The sequence below is a fragment of the Miniopterus schreibersii genome (genome assembly GCF_964146895.1).
Source record: "Miniopterus schreibersii genome assembly, chromosome: 5".
Lineage (NCBI taxonomy): Eukaryota > Metazoa > Chordata > Mammalia > Chiroptera > Miniopteridae > Miniopterus > Miniopterus schreibersii.
Window position 1 is genome coordinate 28,162,512 of NC_138106.1, and position 15,475 is coordinate 28,177,986.

General features: G+C 41.4%; 1 protein-coding gene across 4 annotated transcripts in view; it reads left to right on the forward strand.

Moving 5' to 3' along the window:
* Positions 1–15,475, forward strand: part of FNDC3B (fibronectin type III domain containing 3B) — a 292,074-nt gene that overhangs the window by 253,955 nt on the left and 22,644 nt on the right. For 3 of the 4 annotated variants that reach the window (XM_081137956.1, XM_081137959.1, XM_081137957.1), the window contains 6 exons: positions 1,261–1,379; positions 3,942–4,047; positions 4,934–5,106; positions 5,961–6,074; positions 6,413–6,562; positions 9,079–9,359. In XM_081137956.1, the coding sequence (XP_080994082.1) occupies positions 1,261–1,379; positions 3,942–4,047; positions 4,934–5,106; positions 5,961–6,074; positions 6,413–6,562; positions 9,079–9,359 (943 nt within the window). The remainder of the gene's footprint in view (positions 1–1,260; positions 1,380–3,941; positions 4,048–4,933; positions 5,107–5,960; positions 6,075–6,412; positions 6,563–9,078; positions 9,360–15,475) is intronic. The other variant, XM_081137958.1, reaches the window with a different exon arrangement.

Consider the following 15,475-nt stretch of genomic DNA (forward strand, 5'->3'; position numbering starts at 1 on the left):
ACCACCTGAAGTACTTTAGTTTTCATGTTCACTGGGTCCTATTTTAAACTAAAAATATGAGAATGTTCTGAGATGGGTACAGCTGTTGTTAATGTAAAATCATATGCTTTACATTAGAAAACCCACGTAGGAGACAAGGCCTGTGTGTATAATCAGTGGTTCATTGTGAAAACCTAAGTATATTTTGAATTTTCCTGGCACTCTTGACAACAGCTGACAAATCAAAAGTAGATGCCATTCTCTATTTAAAGTCCACAACTTTGCCAGTGCATGAAGTGGGTAATTAATTGAATCTTTTTAGTGGTCCTTGTTCCCATTTACCTTTTCAGTACAGGTTTTATAATCAGCAATGTCAAGGTAACTGTTTTTAATATTCTCCTTTCTCCTGGGGCCCTCGTGTATGTAACTTAATTGCAAATCTAACTGAATAAGCAACTGTGGGAATTCGTGGAATTTACTTTAGTAAAATGTTACAGAATAGGGTAAAAATATTTTCCCTACAACAACTTCATGGAGTAAAAGGCTTTTGTAAAATAGTCAACTGGAAACAAAGCATTAGTGAGAGCAAAACAGAAGGAAAAAACATCCCAGCAGCCAGATTGGTGAGGCAAGCAGTTGGTGAAGCAACTGGACTGCTCCAGTGGCCCTGCTCCCTTTCTGTAATCCCAAGAAGTGGTCAGATAACTGGGTCACACGCTGAATGTTTCCTCTTTAATTTGTTACACTCTAACGTACTTTCATCTTTTAAGTGGGGCTCCCTGAAGGCAGTAGTCCTTTACCCAAAGGACTCAGTCTATAATGGGAGGATTTCCCTCACTGCAACCTCCAAGCAGATAAGAGCAAGAGAAACTCTTCACAGACCTACCAGAAACCTCAAGGCTGAGCAGCCCAGCGGGCTCTGGAGGGTCTCACACCAGAACCATTGCATAGCTTTCCCGCCACTGTCCTGTCTCCCTTCACCATCCTCTGTGCCAGCTACAGATTTTGTGTGGTTTCCAGCATCTAAACCCCTCATGATCGGGAAATGTAATAATGGTGATTTAAGTAGTCTAGCCAGCAGTACTAAGTATTAAAAATGACTCCATGATATTTTAATATTTAACTTTGTAAAGGAAATGCAAAGAGGATACTTTAGCTATTAACTAGCGTCGCCTTTTTTTTTTTTTCCATGGAAACCACTTAAAGCTTTCTTTAATTAGTTAGTGGTTGATACTGTTTACCTTTTTACCAAAGGCATAAACTCACAAGTCTTGTCTACAGCAGGTCAGTGGGAGGTAGCATACAGTGGATCGGCTACAGAATACACGCTCAGCCACTTGAAGCCAGGCACTTTGTACAAACTCCGAGCATGCTGCATCAGTACTGGTGGACACAGTCAGGTTGGTTTTGTTACGGTATAAATTTAAATAAACACCTTTGGTCAACTTCAGACAACTTTTCAGTAACATCAGAATAAACTTGCTATTTAAAAATGTATTGTGGTAATGTAGCCTGTCATGGTATCCCGTCAGGAAATGAAAACTAGAGGTTTTTTAATTATGCTTTAGAGGGCATAAAAGATAGGCCCATAAATATCACTAATCATCAGAGAAATGCAAATTAAAACCACAGTGAGATATCACCTCACACCTGTCAGAATGACTATCATCAATGCATCAACAAACAGCAAGTGCTGGCGAGGGTGTGGAGAAAAGGGAACCCTAGTACACTGTTGGTGGGATTGCAGCCACTGTGGAAAGCAGTATGGAGTGTCCTCAAAAAATTAAAAATGAAACTACCTTTTGACCCAGCAATTCCACTTCTGGGAATATATTTAAAGAAACCCAAAACACTGATTTGAAAGAATATATGCACCCCTGTGTTCATTGAAGCATTATTTACAATAACCAAAATTGGGAAGCAACCCAAGTGCCCATCAGTAGATGAGTGGATAAAAAAAGTTGTGTTATGTTTTCACCATGGAATACTACTTGGCAGTAAAAAAAGAAGGAAATCTTACCTTTTGCAATAGTATAGACGGACCTGGAGAGTGTTATGCTAAGTGAAATAAGCCAGTCAGAGAAAGACAAGTACCATGTGATTTCACTTTTATGTGGAATCTAATGAACAAAATAAACTAACAGACAAAATAGAAACAGACTCATAGATACAGAGAACAGGCTGACAGCTGTTAGAGGGGCCAGGAGTTGAGGGGCTGGGTGGAAAAGGTGAAGGGATTAAGCAAAACAAAAAACAGCGAAAAACCTCATAGACACAGACATATAGAATGGTGATTACCAGAGGGAAAGGGGAGATAAATGGTGATGAAGGAGACTTGACTTGGGGTGGTGAACACACAATACAATATACAGGTGATGTGTTAAAGAATTGTACACCTGAAACCTATATAACTTCATTAACCATCACCCCAATAAATTCAATTTAAAAAAGAAAAAAGATAGGCCCAGGTAATTCTCAACTGAATCATGATATTTTCAGGTACATTTGTCAATTATTTCTTACAAGGCATTGGTGTGGTCACATGTGACAGGTGAAAGTACTATTGTCTGGAATTTGTATTAGCTAAATAAGGGGAACCTCAGTTATTGCAATGATTGAAAAGGAGAGAATTTAGAGTCAAAAGGAAAGATGTCCTGCACAGTTCCACTGTTAACCACAGCTGGCAATTTTGTGAGAATGACACCTTCCTTCCTCAAGGAACTTGACTGTCATCTGCTGGAAGTTACTATAAAAACCATGTACATCTGTGGTGACTGAGCTTAATGGCACCTCCTGCAGCTGTGCACCACCCAGCTTACACATCTGCAGGCAACAGCTGATTTCTTGTTTCCTACTATTTATATGACTCCAGACCATCCTTGGTTTCAACCACATGGTGTTCTCAGAGGCTCAAAATAATTTGATACACAAGAAATGCTCTAGAAGTGAGTGAGTTGTCTAATGGCTTTAAGTTACATTCAGAAAGTGAGTGAGGGACAAGATGGTAAAAAGACATTTTTTTGGTAGAGATATTTAATATTATAGTTTAAAACCATTAATATTGAGAGAGAGAGAGACATTGAGAGATGGTGGCTTGTAGCCCTGTGCTGGGTTGACTTCAAGAGAATACCTGCCATCTGGAGCTTAATGTTGCCAGTCAACCCATCTCTTATGTTGTGTCCTCTCCCCACCTCCCCAAAGACAGCAGGACTGTAATGTTTAAACTGCCCACGCAGACAGACTCCTTGGGAAAAGGAGGTCCAGTTGGACCATGCTTATGCAGAACTCTCTGGAGTGTCTCCCAGGATGGGGCATACCCACACCATGGCCACAGATGATCAGCGCATGGCCGCTCAGCATAAGTACCTCCTGCCCCTCTTCTCAGGATGAAGGAGGAGCTGGGTCAAGCTGCACAGCTCTGCCCTGTCCTCTCCTGTCCAAAAAGGGGTTCCGTTTCCACGCCACCAGCCTTACCTAGCCAGCTCCTGCAGAAAGAAGGCCTACTCATTTTAGCATTAATAGGACCTGCTGGCTAGTGTCAGACTCAGCTGATTAATATGGACTTTATTTGCTTTTCTGCTCTGTATGCGGGTGGTTGGCCCTTCGTGGCACCATTTAAATGTTTCATCCAGCTGCTGTTTTGTGTCCTCATCTGTCCTCAGGAAGGGTCTCTCTAATTTTGGTCTAAAGGAAAATAAGTGTATGCTTAGGATACAAAACACTCCTGTCTGCAAATCTGACTTCAGAAATAATCATTTTTACCAGTGCTTTATGAGGTATATGTCCACACTTAAAACACACACACACACACGGATCTCATTGCATAAAAAAGCATGTGTTATACATGCGATTGTAGCCCCCTTTGATAGCGTGGACAGTTACGGGGGGAATTGGCTGGAGTGTGGCGGTCCAGTCAGTGCACAGTAACTAACGGACGGTTCTCTCTGGCGTTTCTCCCGCAGTGTTCTGAAAGTCTCCCCGTCCGCACACTAAGCATTGCACCAGGTCAGTGCCGGCCACCGAGGGTTCTGGGTAGACCAAAGCACAAAGAAGTCCACTTAGAGTGGGGTGAGTGACTGAATCTTCACATCGATGTGGCCAGTTTGGACAGTTGGAGATCGAGTTTCAGGCTTAATGCTTTGTCATTAAGTTGGAAGCCTTTCTTCTGAAAACCGTGTGTGTTTTTCTTCTGAAAATGTCCATATTCTGTTTGATGCATGTTGGCTTGGGTTTGTGTTCTGTTCACTGTTGCTCATCCCCCTGTTCCCGACGGCACCACACAGTGTCCATCCTCTGCCTTCAGAGGGCACTTTCCTAGAAAATGTTTCAGAGCAGCCAGTCTTATTCAGGGATTTTCAACTTCATTCATAATAGAGAACTTGTGCTCAACCTAGAGATTAAACCAAGAAATGAGGTAACCTGTAATTCCTCCTCATCTTTGCTGCTTTGTCATGTGTGGGTCCTGTTTGGATTCACGCTATATTAGCGTTTCTGTATCAGCAGTTTACAGCACATAAAATTACCCATATAAACCTGCAGAGCCCTTATCAGATTATTTTCCCCCACTACTTGTGCCTAAAATAAAATAGCATGCCAACTTTGGGTCAGCTGTCTTGAGTTAATGTGACCTTTGGTTTGAAGTTAAAAGATATTTTCTTCTCTGTTTCTTCCCTTCCCTTAGAGCGTAAATTTGCCTAATGGTTCTACTGTTTTCAAGTTATTTTATTAACGTAATTAAATGTGCTTAAATGCACTTGCTTTGGAAAGTATCAACAGCATCATTCAGAAACTTTTGTTTCTCTTTCCTTTTTGGGGGAAGGGGGTTTTTTTGTAAGAAAGGTACTGAGGAATGCCCACCTCCATGATGTTTTGTAAACCTTGTGGAGAATCCGATATGATTTTTGTCAACTGGAAGCACATAAATGATGTGATACAAACCATTCTTCCTTCCTAGATGTCCCTGCCTCTGAAAGTGGCTGTGAGGTCTCAGAGTACAGTGTGGAGATGACAGAACCCGAGGATGTAGCATCAGAGGTGTACCACGGGCCAGAGCTCGAGTGCACGGTGGGCAACCTGCTTCCTGGAACCATGTATCGTTTCAGAGTGAGGGCTTTGAATGATGGAGGGGTGAGTAAAAGGTTCTAACACTTCAGTGTCTGCCCTCTTGAAATTACTCAGCAGCATCTAGCCAACCTTGACCACCATTAAAGAAATACACATAGCCCTGGCTGGATGCCTCAGTTGGTCGGAGCATTGTCCTGTACAACAAAAGGTTGTGGGTTTGATTTCTGGTCAGGGCATATACCTAGGTTGCAGGTTTGATCCTGGTAGCCAATTTGTGTTTCTTTCTCTCTCTCTCTCTCTCTCTCTCTCTCTCTCTTTCTCTCACTCACTCACTCACTCTCACTCTCTCACTCCCCCTTTCTCTCTAAAAGCAATAAAAAACAACATATTGATGATTAAAGATTAAAAAAATAAAAATTTAAAAATGCATATGAAATGGTTTTTCTGATTTGATATATTGTGATTTCATCTTCTCAGCAGAATTATATAACAATTTCAAGTAGATCTTTATACATGAAACGTTAAACTGCAGTGTACATCTGACATAGTATTCTTTGAGAGAAATGTTAAAACAATGCCTGTTAAGAATCAGCATGTTTTTCTTTCTCATGTCACAGTAAGGGGAAAATGTTTGGTAAACCAACTTTCTAATCCTTTTGAATAAAAAGAATATACATACGTAATAGACATTTACCACTCAGGGACTATATAGGGAATATATGTAGGAAAAAACTTACCTACACATTCAGTTGAAAGTGAAAACCCCTTTAGGTAATTTTTTTAAATGAATTGTATTGTCTACAGTGTTAGCCTACCCCTTATTTGGTTATAAGCTTGTATATGCACATGTATGCATGAACATGTACACGTGTGTGCACACAAATACATACAAGCGCGTGGGTGTTCTTCTCTTTCAGTATGGCCCCTATTCTGATGTCTCAGAAATTACCACTGCTGCAGGGCCCCCTGGACAGTGCAAAGCACCTTGTATTTCCTTTACACCTGATGGATGTGTCCTCGTGGGTTGGGAGGTAAGTCAGGCACATGTCCTGCATCAATTTCTATTTCTCGACTTTATCTGCCAACAAATGCAAGTTAAGAGGAACCTCTTCACAGCTGAAATTCACTATAGGTGATTTTTACACATCAATCTTCCTTGGTACTTGCCTATACCATTTAGAATTGTGGGGTTTCACCCCTGGTCAGAATTGAGAGGAAGTTGAGTATCTCTTTCATGCCTTTCTTTTGTGCGTATTGGAAATATTCTGGGGTATGTCACCCTCTCTCTCAGTTTGGTTGGTCAGACACAATATCATAGAATTCTCTTCTCGGTGAAACTGAGTTAAACACCTGCATCTCTGCTCCCCAGAGTCCTGAGAGCTCTGGTGCCGACATCTCGGAGTACAGGCTGGAGTGGGGCGAGGATGAAGAGTCCCTGGAGCTCATCTACCGTGGGGCGGGCACCGGCTTCGCGATCCGGGGCCTGCTGCCTGCTGCCCAGTACTGCTGCAGACTGCAGGTAGGCGGAGGCGCTCGGCGTTGCTCGTACACTTTGTGTTCCGTGGAGGATGCTTCGGGAAACTCAGAGACTCGTGATGGAGGCTACCAGGAAGGATACTGTGGGAGAAAAGAGTCCTTTTAAATAAAAATAAATGTTAGAATTTCTGCTACTCTAGGAGGTCCTAAAATGTAAGAACAAAACCAGATTCTTCTCTGCTCCTCACCACCCTTGTGTCTTGCTGTTTATCAATTCCCTGGATAAATGACTGAGTCCAAGCTAAGGGTGGCACAGCTACTTAGGAAAGATTCCTTCTGTCTGCATTTCTCTGAGATGCACATTTCAGTGGGAAAGCCACTTAGAACTGCCAAAAGATGGTAATTTTATATGCCAGCTGTTAAATGAAGCCAAAAACAAACATTAAAGTAACATGGACTAGTCTGCATTAGATACAGGACCCACCTCCCACTTCTCAGTGGCCATTAACAGGGCTGGTTAGACACTTGGGGGTCCACATAAAATAATAACAAGAACAGTTGGCTCCTAGCATAACTCCTAAGAGTAACAATAGTCATGAGTTTACTTTTACTTTAGTAACTTGGATAAATAATTTTTTTTTATTGTCCTGAAAAAATAGGCTTTTTTGTCCATTTGTTCAGTAATTTCTTGAGCACTATTTGTGCCAAAATCAAAGGATGGTCAGGGTGATCGAGAGGAGAGATACAAACATTAGTCAGATGTGCTTCTTGACCTTCAAGAATTCTGTCTTCACACACATTTAGATTTAAATAGATAAAGAAGTAAAGATGCCAGATTTAGTTTTCCACCTGATTTAAGTCATAGATCAAATTGCGTATTGCAAACCCATCAACATCAGTGTGTCTGGCCTCTTTGGAGAAAACATTCCCTTCACAAGTTAATTTTCCACATCAATTGAGGCTTTTTTGTTAAATTCTGAATCCTATTTTTATCATAAACATTTCAGAATAAACTTTTATTCTGCACCTTCCTTCTCAAATGGAGCACCTGGGACATAATTAACCCTTTGTCAATGAGTCAGGGTCATAGTACGTTATCTGAGCTTCGTAATAGCGATGCTGAGTCACTGGAAAAAGGTTAAATTATGTGCCACACTCCTGTTTTTGGAACCAGGCAGGAGATAAATAAAGAACTCTCTGTCACTGCAGGAAAGAACTTCACTATGCTTTTTGAGTTTTGGTCTCTCTTTAAAATGTTCTTCTACTTCCTTTTCTCCTTTCAGGGTATATGTTGTCACTTAGCATTGACTTCCCCAAACTGCATTTTAAGAGACATAGTGGATGGGGCTATGAAAGGAAGAAAGATTCCAGTGATGACTCGGGAAGGATGGAGACAACTACAGGAGCTGCAGTGGGGTAGAAATGAGCTGTGTGGACACTTGAGTCTGAGATGCTTACTTAACATTCAAGTGGAGATACCCAAAAGGCAGCTGGATACATTAGGGTGGCATTTAAGGCAGAGGTCCAAGCTACACAAGTAAATTTGGAAGTAGGATATCAATGGTATTTATCCCCTGAGACAAGATGAGCTCTCCAGGAGTTTGAGCAGAGTTAGAAAAAAAGGTATCCAAAGCCTGAGCCTTGGTGCCCTCCAGTGTTGAGAGATCTGGGTGATGAGTAGCAACCCACATAGGTAATTGAGAAGCTGCGCCAGGCGCCCAGCTGGGCGTGGCTCAGGGGTTGAGCGTCAACCTAGGATCCAGGCGATCAGGGTTCGATTCCCGGTCAGGGCACGTGCCCGGGTTGCAGGCTTGAATCCCCAGTTGGGGGCGTGCAGGAGGCAGCCGATCAATGACTCTCTCATCATTGATGTTTCTATGTCTCTCTCTCCCTCTCCTTTCCTCTCTGAAATCAGTAAAGATATATTTTTTTAAAAAAGAGAGAAGCAGCGGCCGGTAAATAAAAATGAGTATGGGTTCTGGAGACCAGGTGAATAAGTATTTGAAGGAGCAGTGAGTGAGGAAGGGGTCAGCTATTGCTCTCAGGTAGAGGCAGAAAGGGCTGAGAATTGACCTCAGGTGTGAGTTTATCATTCACATGGAAAAACATAGAGACCTTTTCTAAAATTCCAATTGCTCTTCCAGGGCAGCACTGGGGTTGAAAGTCAGATTATTGGATTCCAGTCCCAGCTCTGCCCTTAAATCTCTGAAAAGCAGGTAAAGATACTTGCCATGTACTGTGTTCCTCAAGTGGTTACTGTGAAGATCGCATAAGACAGTGTATAACCTGCAGTGGGCCATACAAATATAAAGGATTATTTTAAAATTATTTTTTTGTAAAAGGTGATGATAGTGATGTTACTATCTTTTGCTTAACAGAAAAGATGTGATTGGCTTTTTTTGGTAAGTGTTCATTAGGTTGAAGTGAACATTTTCTAGGATTTATTTCTACCTATATTTCTAGAAGTAAATCGTATATTATTTATTTAGCAGCACCTAACGTGGAGGCATTAGAATGTACAATGGGGTAATATGGACTTTCCTTGCTGTTGTCTTTTAGGCCGTCAATCAAGCTGGAGCAGGACCATACAGTGAGCTTGTTCTTTGTCAGACACCAGCATCTGCCCCTGACCCTGTCTCCACCCTCTGTGTCTTGGAGGAGGAGCCCCTCAATGCCTACCCTGATTCACCTTCTGTGTGCCTTGTACTGAACTGGGAAGAGCCGTGCAATAATGGATCTGAAATCCTTGCTTATAATATTGATCTTGGAGACACTAGTATCACCGTGGGCAATACCACCACCCACATTCTCAAAGAGCTTCTTCCAGAAACAACATACCGGTGAGTGCAGGGAAGAGAAATAAAGCTGTATGGACACATCAGTACTGGGGCTACAGACCCTCAGTTTCTAAAGGCCAAACAAGTGAATTCTAGTCATTCTTAATATATTTAAGAATACTAAATACAAATACAGCTTTAAAACTTGTATTACTTTATACTTTATGAGTTGGTTACAAATTTACACAATTTCACCCATCACTTTAGATCAGTTGTTCCCTCTTGGTCTCTTGGTAACCACTTTTCTTTGTATTTTTACTGTGACTCGTATCATTCTATGGACACCCCCTGTCCTCACCATATACTCACCATCCTCTGAAGCAGGGCTCCGCTCTTTTTCTGATTCCCCAACAGCAGACACAGTGTTACAAAGAATTTGTGATGTAGCTTTTACTTAGGATCTCACTGGGGGCCAGAGATAGAAATGATATCATACACCAGGACTAAAACTCATGTAAGAACCTGCATGCTTTCTTTCCCCCAGTGTTCCTGTCTGGGAACCAGGCACCTGCCTTCCTCTTCTCACATGCCTTCTTCTGTAACATGGCCTCTCAAAAATTCAGATGATTTAGCCCTGTCTTCACGTTGCCATAACTCACGCAAAACAAAAAGTTTATGACTAGTGTTAGAGGAGTGGTCCATCTGTGGTTGTACAGGTGTGCCTCTCAGGGCATCCCTTTATCAGAATGAATGGTTTCTTAAGGAGGTGGAGGAGAGCATAGATTCAGGTCATCAGCTGTGTGCTTCAGCCAGTTATAGAACCTCTGTCTCTCAGGTTCTTCCATAAATGAGAATAAGATTACTGACCTCATAAGCATGCGTAAGGAGTAAATAAATTAATATTGAAAGCAAGTGCACAGTGAACATGCATTATAATTTTCATCACCATCAAACAAAACTGATTCTTCTTCGAGTGGGGCAGGGGAATGAACAGCAGGTAGATAAACTTGTTGCTAGAAAAGGATCTGTCATTTCACTTACTTTATTTTGGCAGTGTTCTCTAGTTCAGTAGTCTGTATACTACCATTTCTATCCCCAGAGGCTGAAGAATCAGCTAATCAGTTTAAAATACACAAGTTCCATCCTGCCATATTATGTTATCTCTACTCTTTTTTTTCTCTTACCAAAATTTTTGTGAATAATTCATATAAATATATTCATTTTGCTTTTCAAAACAATGACAGGGTGTTTGGGGGGGGGGGCTTCCTGCTCTTTTATTTTTTTAAGAAATCTCTTTTGAGCACGGTACTATATACTGTGGGTGTATAAAATAATGATAAACAATTCTTTCCCTCAAAGCACTCAGAGTTGGGGACACATAAATAGCGACCTAAGATGGTAGGTTACTGTGACATCACAGCTGAAAATAACACTGTGTACACAGTCCTGTTGACATTTCAGAGAGGAAGTCTCAGGGTTCAGAATGGTCAGGATGGGTCACAGTGGGATTTGAAATAGAAACAGAGTAAAGGGGGACATGACTTACCTAGGTGAAGAGGCAGGCCAAGGGTATTCCTTCAGTTTAACCTTTTAAGTCAATCTCAGAAAAGCAGTCTTCAGTCTTGTATGCTGATCAGATATAAGTGCCTTTATTGTCCAGAGCAGTCTAACCAGGTGCTGAGGAAATGATTAATCCCAGACCTTGACAACAAGGAATTTCCCCGATGATGATGCTCTAAGGAAACTTGACCTTGAGGTGTACCTCTGGGGGGAAATGACTGGGTCATTGTCATCCCCCAGCTGTTTTTAAGAGATCAGATATCCAGAATATTGCTTGACCTGATCCTTCAGGCCAGAAAACCTATGAAGAAACCACACTGGTTTAGGAACTCACTGAAAGGTTTTGTGATTACTCTGATGCGCACTCATGTCTACCCTATACGGATGCAAATCCTTAGGCCAGTGCTCTGAGCATTTGGATCAGAAACCATAGAAGGGCTTTTAGGGCAAGTATTAGCCCAGGAATTTCACCTCTTCCTGACACTGCGCCTACCTTAAAGGTGGCATGAATGATTACAAACCTTAAGGTTTATAGAAGGATAATGTTGGAGGAATGTTGGCTTTTAATAGTCAACATACAGTTAGATGACTTCTAGAAAGACACCTAGAGCTCCAGTGAAGAAACTAAAGTAGGAAATCATTGCTTCATGACGAAATGCCAGTTACAGTGAAAATTATGAAAAATATCTTCTTTTTCTTCAAAAGCACAATTGCAACAATTATAGTGAAATACAAAGTGAGTATTTCAAGGAACTAAGGTGGTAATTTTGGTCCAATCAACTTTCACCTCTCCTTTTTCTGATGCATAAATTTGTTAAAATATAAAACAGATCGTGATGTTCTAGATAAAAATGTGGAATGAAACATCGTAAGCAGACCATGGGGCTTCAGTAAAGGACTTGTTTCTTTGGTTTGATTTTTTTTTTTCTTTTTTTAATTTTCAGTAGTTACAAATTGTTCTCATACTGAGTTTTTTTCTTTGTCTTGTGGGGACAGAAACATGCACCTCTCTAGCAAACCTACTAACGCAAAAAGGGTATTTTAATTGATCCATTGCTTCTCCATTGGTTCTTGCACAAATACCCATTGACTGACTGACACCCTGTTTGGAATTACAATGCCATTTTTAAGGGCATTACTTTTAAGTTTAGAACTGAGTTTGAAATTGAGGTTGTGTTTTTGTTTGAGTGGGGGGAAAAATGTTATTGATAACAGAGATGTAGCTTTCCTTTACATGCATCCAGCCACAGAGTCATAGTCTCTGTGAGCTGAGACAAGGTCACCCATTCCTGGTGCCCTTGCTCCAGCATCTCCAGTCCAGGCAGTGGATCCAGCTCCTGGTCTCCAGGCAGCCCATTCCACTTGTGACTAACTCTGTTTCATTAAAACCTCTCTCTGTCTGAAATCTACACAATTGATCCTGGGCCTTCCTCTAGAGCACTGGTTCTCAAACTGTGGTTCCTAAAGCAGCAACACCAGCATCATCTAGAAACTTGCTGAAATGCAGGTTATCAGGCCCTACGCTAGACCTACTGAATCAGAAACTAGAGGTGCAGCCAGACACTCTGCTTTACATAGCGCTGCAGGAGATTTTGGCTCATGTTAAAGTTTGGGAACCTCTGCCTAGAATATTGATTCTTGAATGTTAATTATATAAAAATCACCTGGAGTACTTTTGCAAACTACAGAAGGCTGAGCCCCACTCCTGTAGACTGGTTTAGCGGTCCCAGGGGGCACCTCGCCGTCATCATCTTATCATGTCAGCTGTCTCCTACCTCCCCATCCGCACTGCATTCCCTTCTGTCTTGACTTGTGTGGGTTTTCTGTGACCTCCTCCACCCTCTTCATTGGGCGAGTCCTGTTTCTTTGTGGCCTCTTTAGTGAGTAGTATGCCCAGGCCTCTAGGAACGGGGCTGGCTCAGAGGAAAGCAAGACTGTCACCTTACTTTTTTTCCAAATGGAACAGTTAGTAAGGTTGCCTAACATTACTTTTTTTGGCAACCTCATTATATGTCTGACTCATACTGAGCTGGCAAACAACAAAAGGTAGAGTTGTTTGTTAGGCTCATTTCTGCTCTTTTTGCTGGGTAAAATGGGGATGAAAATAACACTTATTGAATCCCTACTCTATGTCAAGCGCTACGTTAGCCTTTCCAGAAGTGAATCATAAATCGTTTCATCTTAACAAGATGAGATGGGCTAGAAGACAAATTCTGAATAGTTTGGAAGTAGCACACTGGAGTCAGACAGCCTGCCTTGACTTCAGTCCTGGTCTCTCACTATTGTCTCTGTGACCTCAGGCAAGTCATTAAACTCTCTGTGCCTCAGTTTTCTGATCTATAAAACAGGGATAATAACTTTAACTATCTAATAGGGTAGTTGCGTGTTTTAGATAAGATTTCAGACACTTTGTATGGGACTTGACACAGTGTAAGTAAGCTCTCAATAGATTGTGTTGCTGATGTTTGGGAAGGAAGCAGTGAGCTGGAAAGTGGGCTGTGACTAGATTACAGGTAGAAGTGTCTGGAAATCTGGCATTTGCCTTTAAACAATGGGAGATATTTAAGGTCGTGCAACCCCCGCCTCTCCCCCCCCCCCCCCCCCCAGTCAAGGCAGGGCACAGGGGGGAAAAAAGCAAGTCTAAGTGCCTGGAGACAGAATGGTGGCCTGGTATCCAAAGAGCTTTCTGGAGAAGGAGCTTGGTTGGAGCAGGGGCTGAATCTGCCCCAGCTCAGGTTGCCCTTCCGGAAGCCTCCTCTGAATAACTGCATCCTGAACACGCTTTTCTCGGCAAGAGATTCCTATGTTAAGGCTATTTTACTTTATCAGAAGTTATCTGATGATTATTCTCTTTCATATTTTTTCTCTTCTTTAATTAGGTGATTAGATGTTAGATTGGGTGGCATGGGGGGTGTTGTAAAAAGCCCATGTTTTGCTTCTTAGGCCTCTCCTACCCCAACCCTTCATGGGAGATGGGGGGCTATCCTCCCTGCCCACCCACTCTGCACTCCAGACATCCTGAGCACTAGGATGATTGACCGTGGCTGAGAAGTCACCTTCCTCAGGTGAGGAAGGTTTGTTTTGAAAGCCATTCATCTTTTAATACAGGTGGTGTCAGAAATTTGATTTTGTGTGTGTGTGTGTGTGTGTGTGTGTGTGTGTGTAAAGTGAATTATTGAAGGCTGTTGAGGCTGTGATCGGGAGCGGGAATGCATCTGGCATCTAGAATTAGTAGCTATTTTAATAGTAGATTTTTGCCTGCAACCCTGGCAGGTGCCCCGACCAACAACTTTTTGGTGCACAGGAGGACACCCAGCCAACTGAGCCACACCAGCCAGGGCAAGAATATTCTTAATTTTATTTATTTAATCAATATTATCAGTTTATTGATGGATATTGCTTGAAGAGATTTTTCACATCAGTCTGGCCAAGATATAGTTTCTCAGAGTTACATCACTTCTCTAAATTGGAAAACAAAATTCCATTTCCCTTATACTTAATTTGTAGAACTTAACATTTCAAAAACTGATATGCAAGGCATGTTTTAAAAACAAACAAAAATGCCCTACAGCTCCTATCTGAATTTCAAGATGAGCAGTAACTGCTCAAGTTTGGGTTTGGGATAGACTTTAATTAATTTAATAAAACCTAAAAGTCAGTTTTTTCTGAGGTGAATTCTTGGACTTGTTCCTCAGGTTAGTGTTTGTTTTGCTTGTTAGTCCCAGGTGAGCTCTCACTGGAATTGGGAGATTATTTTCACCCCCAAACAAGACGAACAGTAACTCTCTTAGTCTTGTTCTGCTTTCTCAGCCTTCTAGACTCAGAGTTCTTAACATGTTCACATGCCTTCAAGAAGATCCTGCCTCATTTCACTGTATCAGCTCCTTAGTTCTACATCAGTTTTGAGTGTGACTTTGTCATTGGAACTAATTAACGTTGGTTCAGTGCATCAGCTATATGGAAAAAATGTTTTCTATGCATTTTTACTGAAGCAAAATGTGTTTTTGTAAAAACAAAGGAAAGTTAAAGTATTTTGAAATCTTGGTAGCTGATTTCAAGGCAAAAGTTATTTAAATAACGTAAAGATACATTCGTTGGCTGTTATAAATGTCTATTTCATTGTCAGAAAGCAGGGAATTATTGTTGAACTGAAAGTGTGGTTTGAATTAAAATTCTTTGATTGGATTAGAAGCCATGTGTGGTCCAGGTTATGTTAGGAGAGTATGGTATGCCAGAATGCACAAAGACTTTGGGCCTAAAAAAAAAAAAGGTTCTCACCCAGACCTGACCTGCATCCACTGTGTAGATCAGGGCAAATGACTGACTTGGCCTATGCAATTAATTCACTTGTAAAATAAACAAGTAATTCCAGCCTCATGGGGTCCGGTAGAAATTAGAGATAATGTACATATCAAATCTAGACGTCAATACCTGATATCCACTATGTCATTTAGGTCAAGTTATTTAACCGCTCTGAGTTTAACTGCAGTTATCTCTAAAGGCAAGACAAATGGGCAGAGCAAGTGTTCAGCGTTGTTTATTGTGGTCATTGTTAACATTTTCATCTCTTCCGGAGCTCTTTGTCTCACCCTCATGTTCTGAGGATGGTTTAAAAAGCC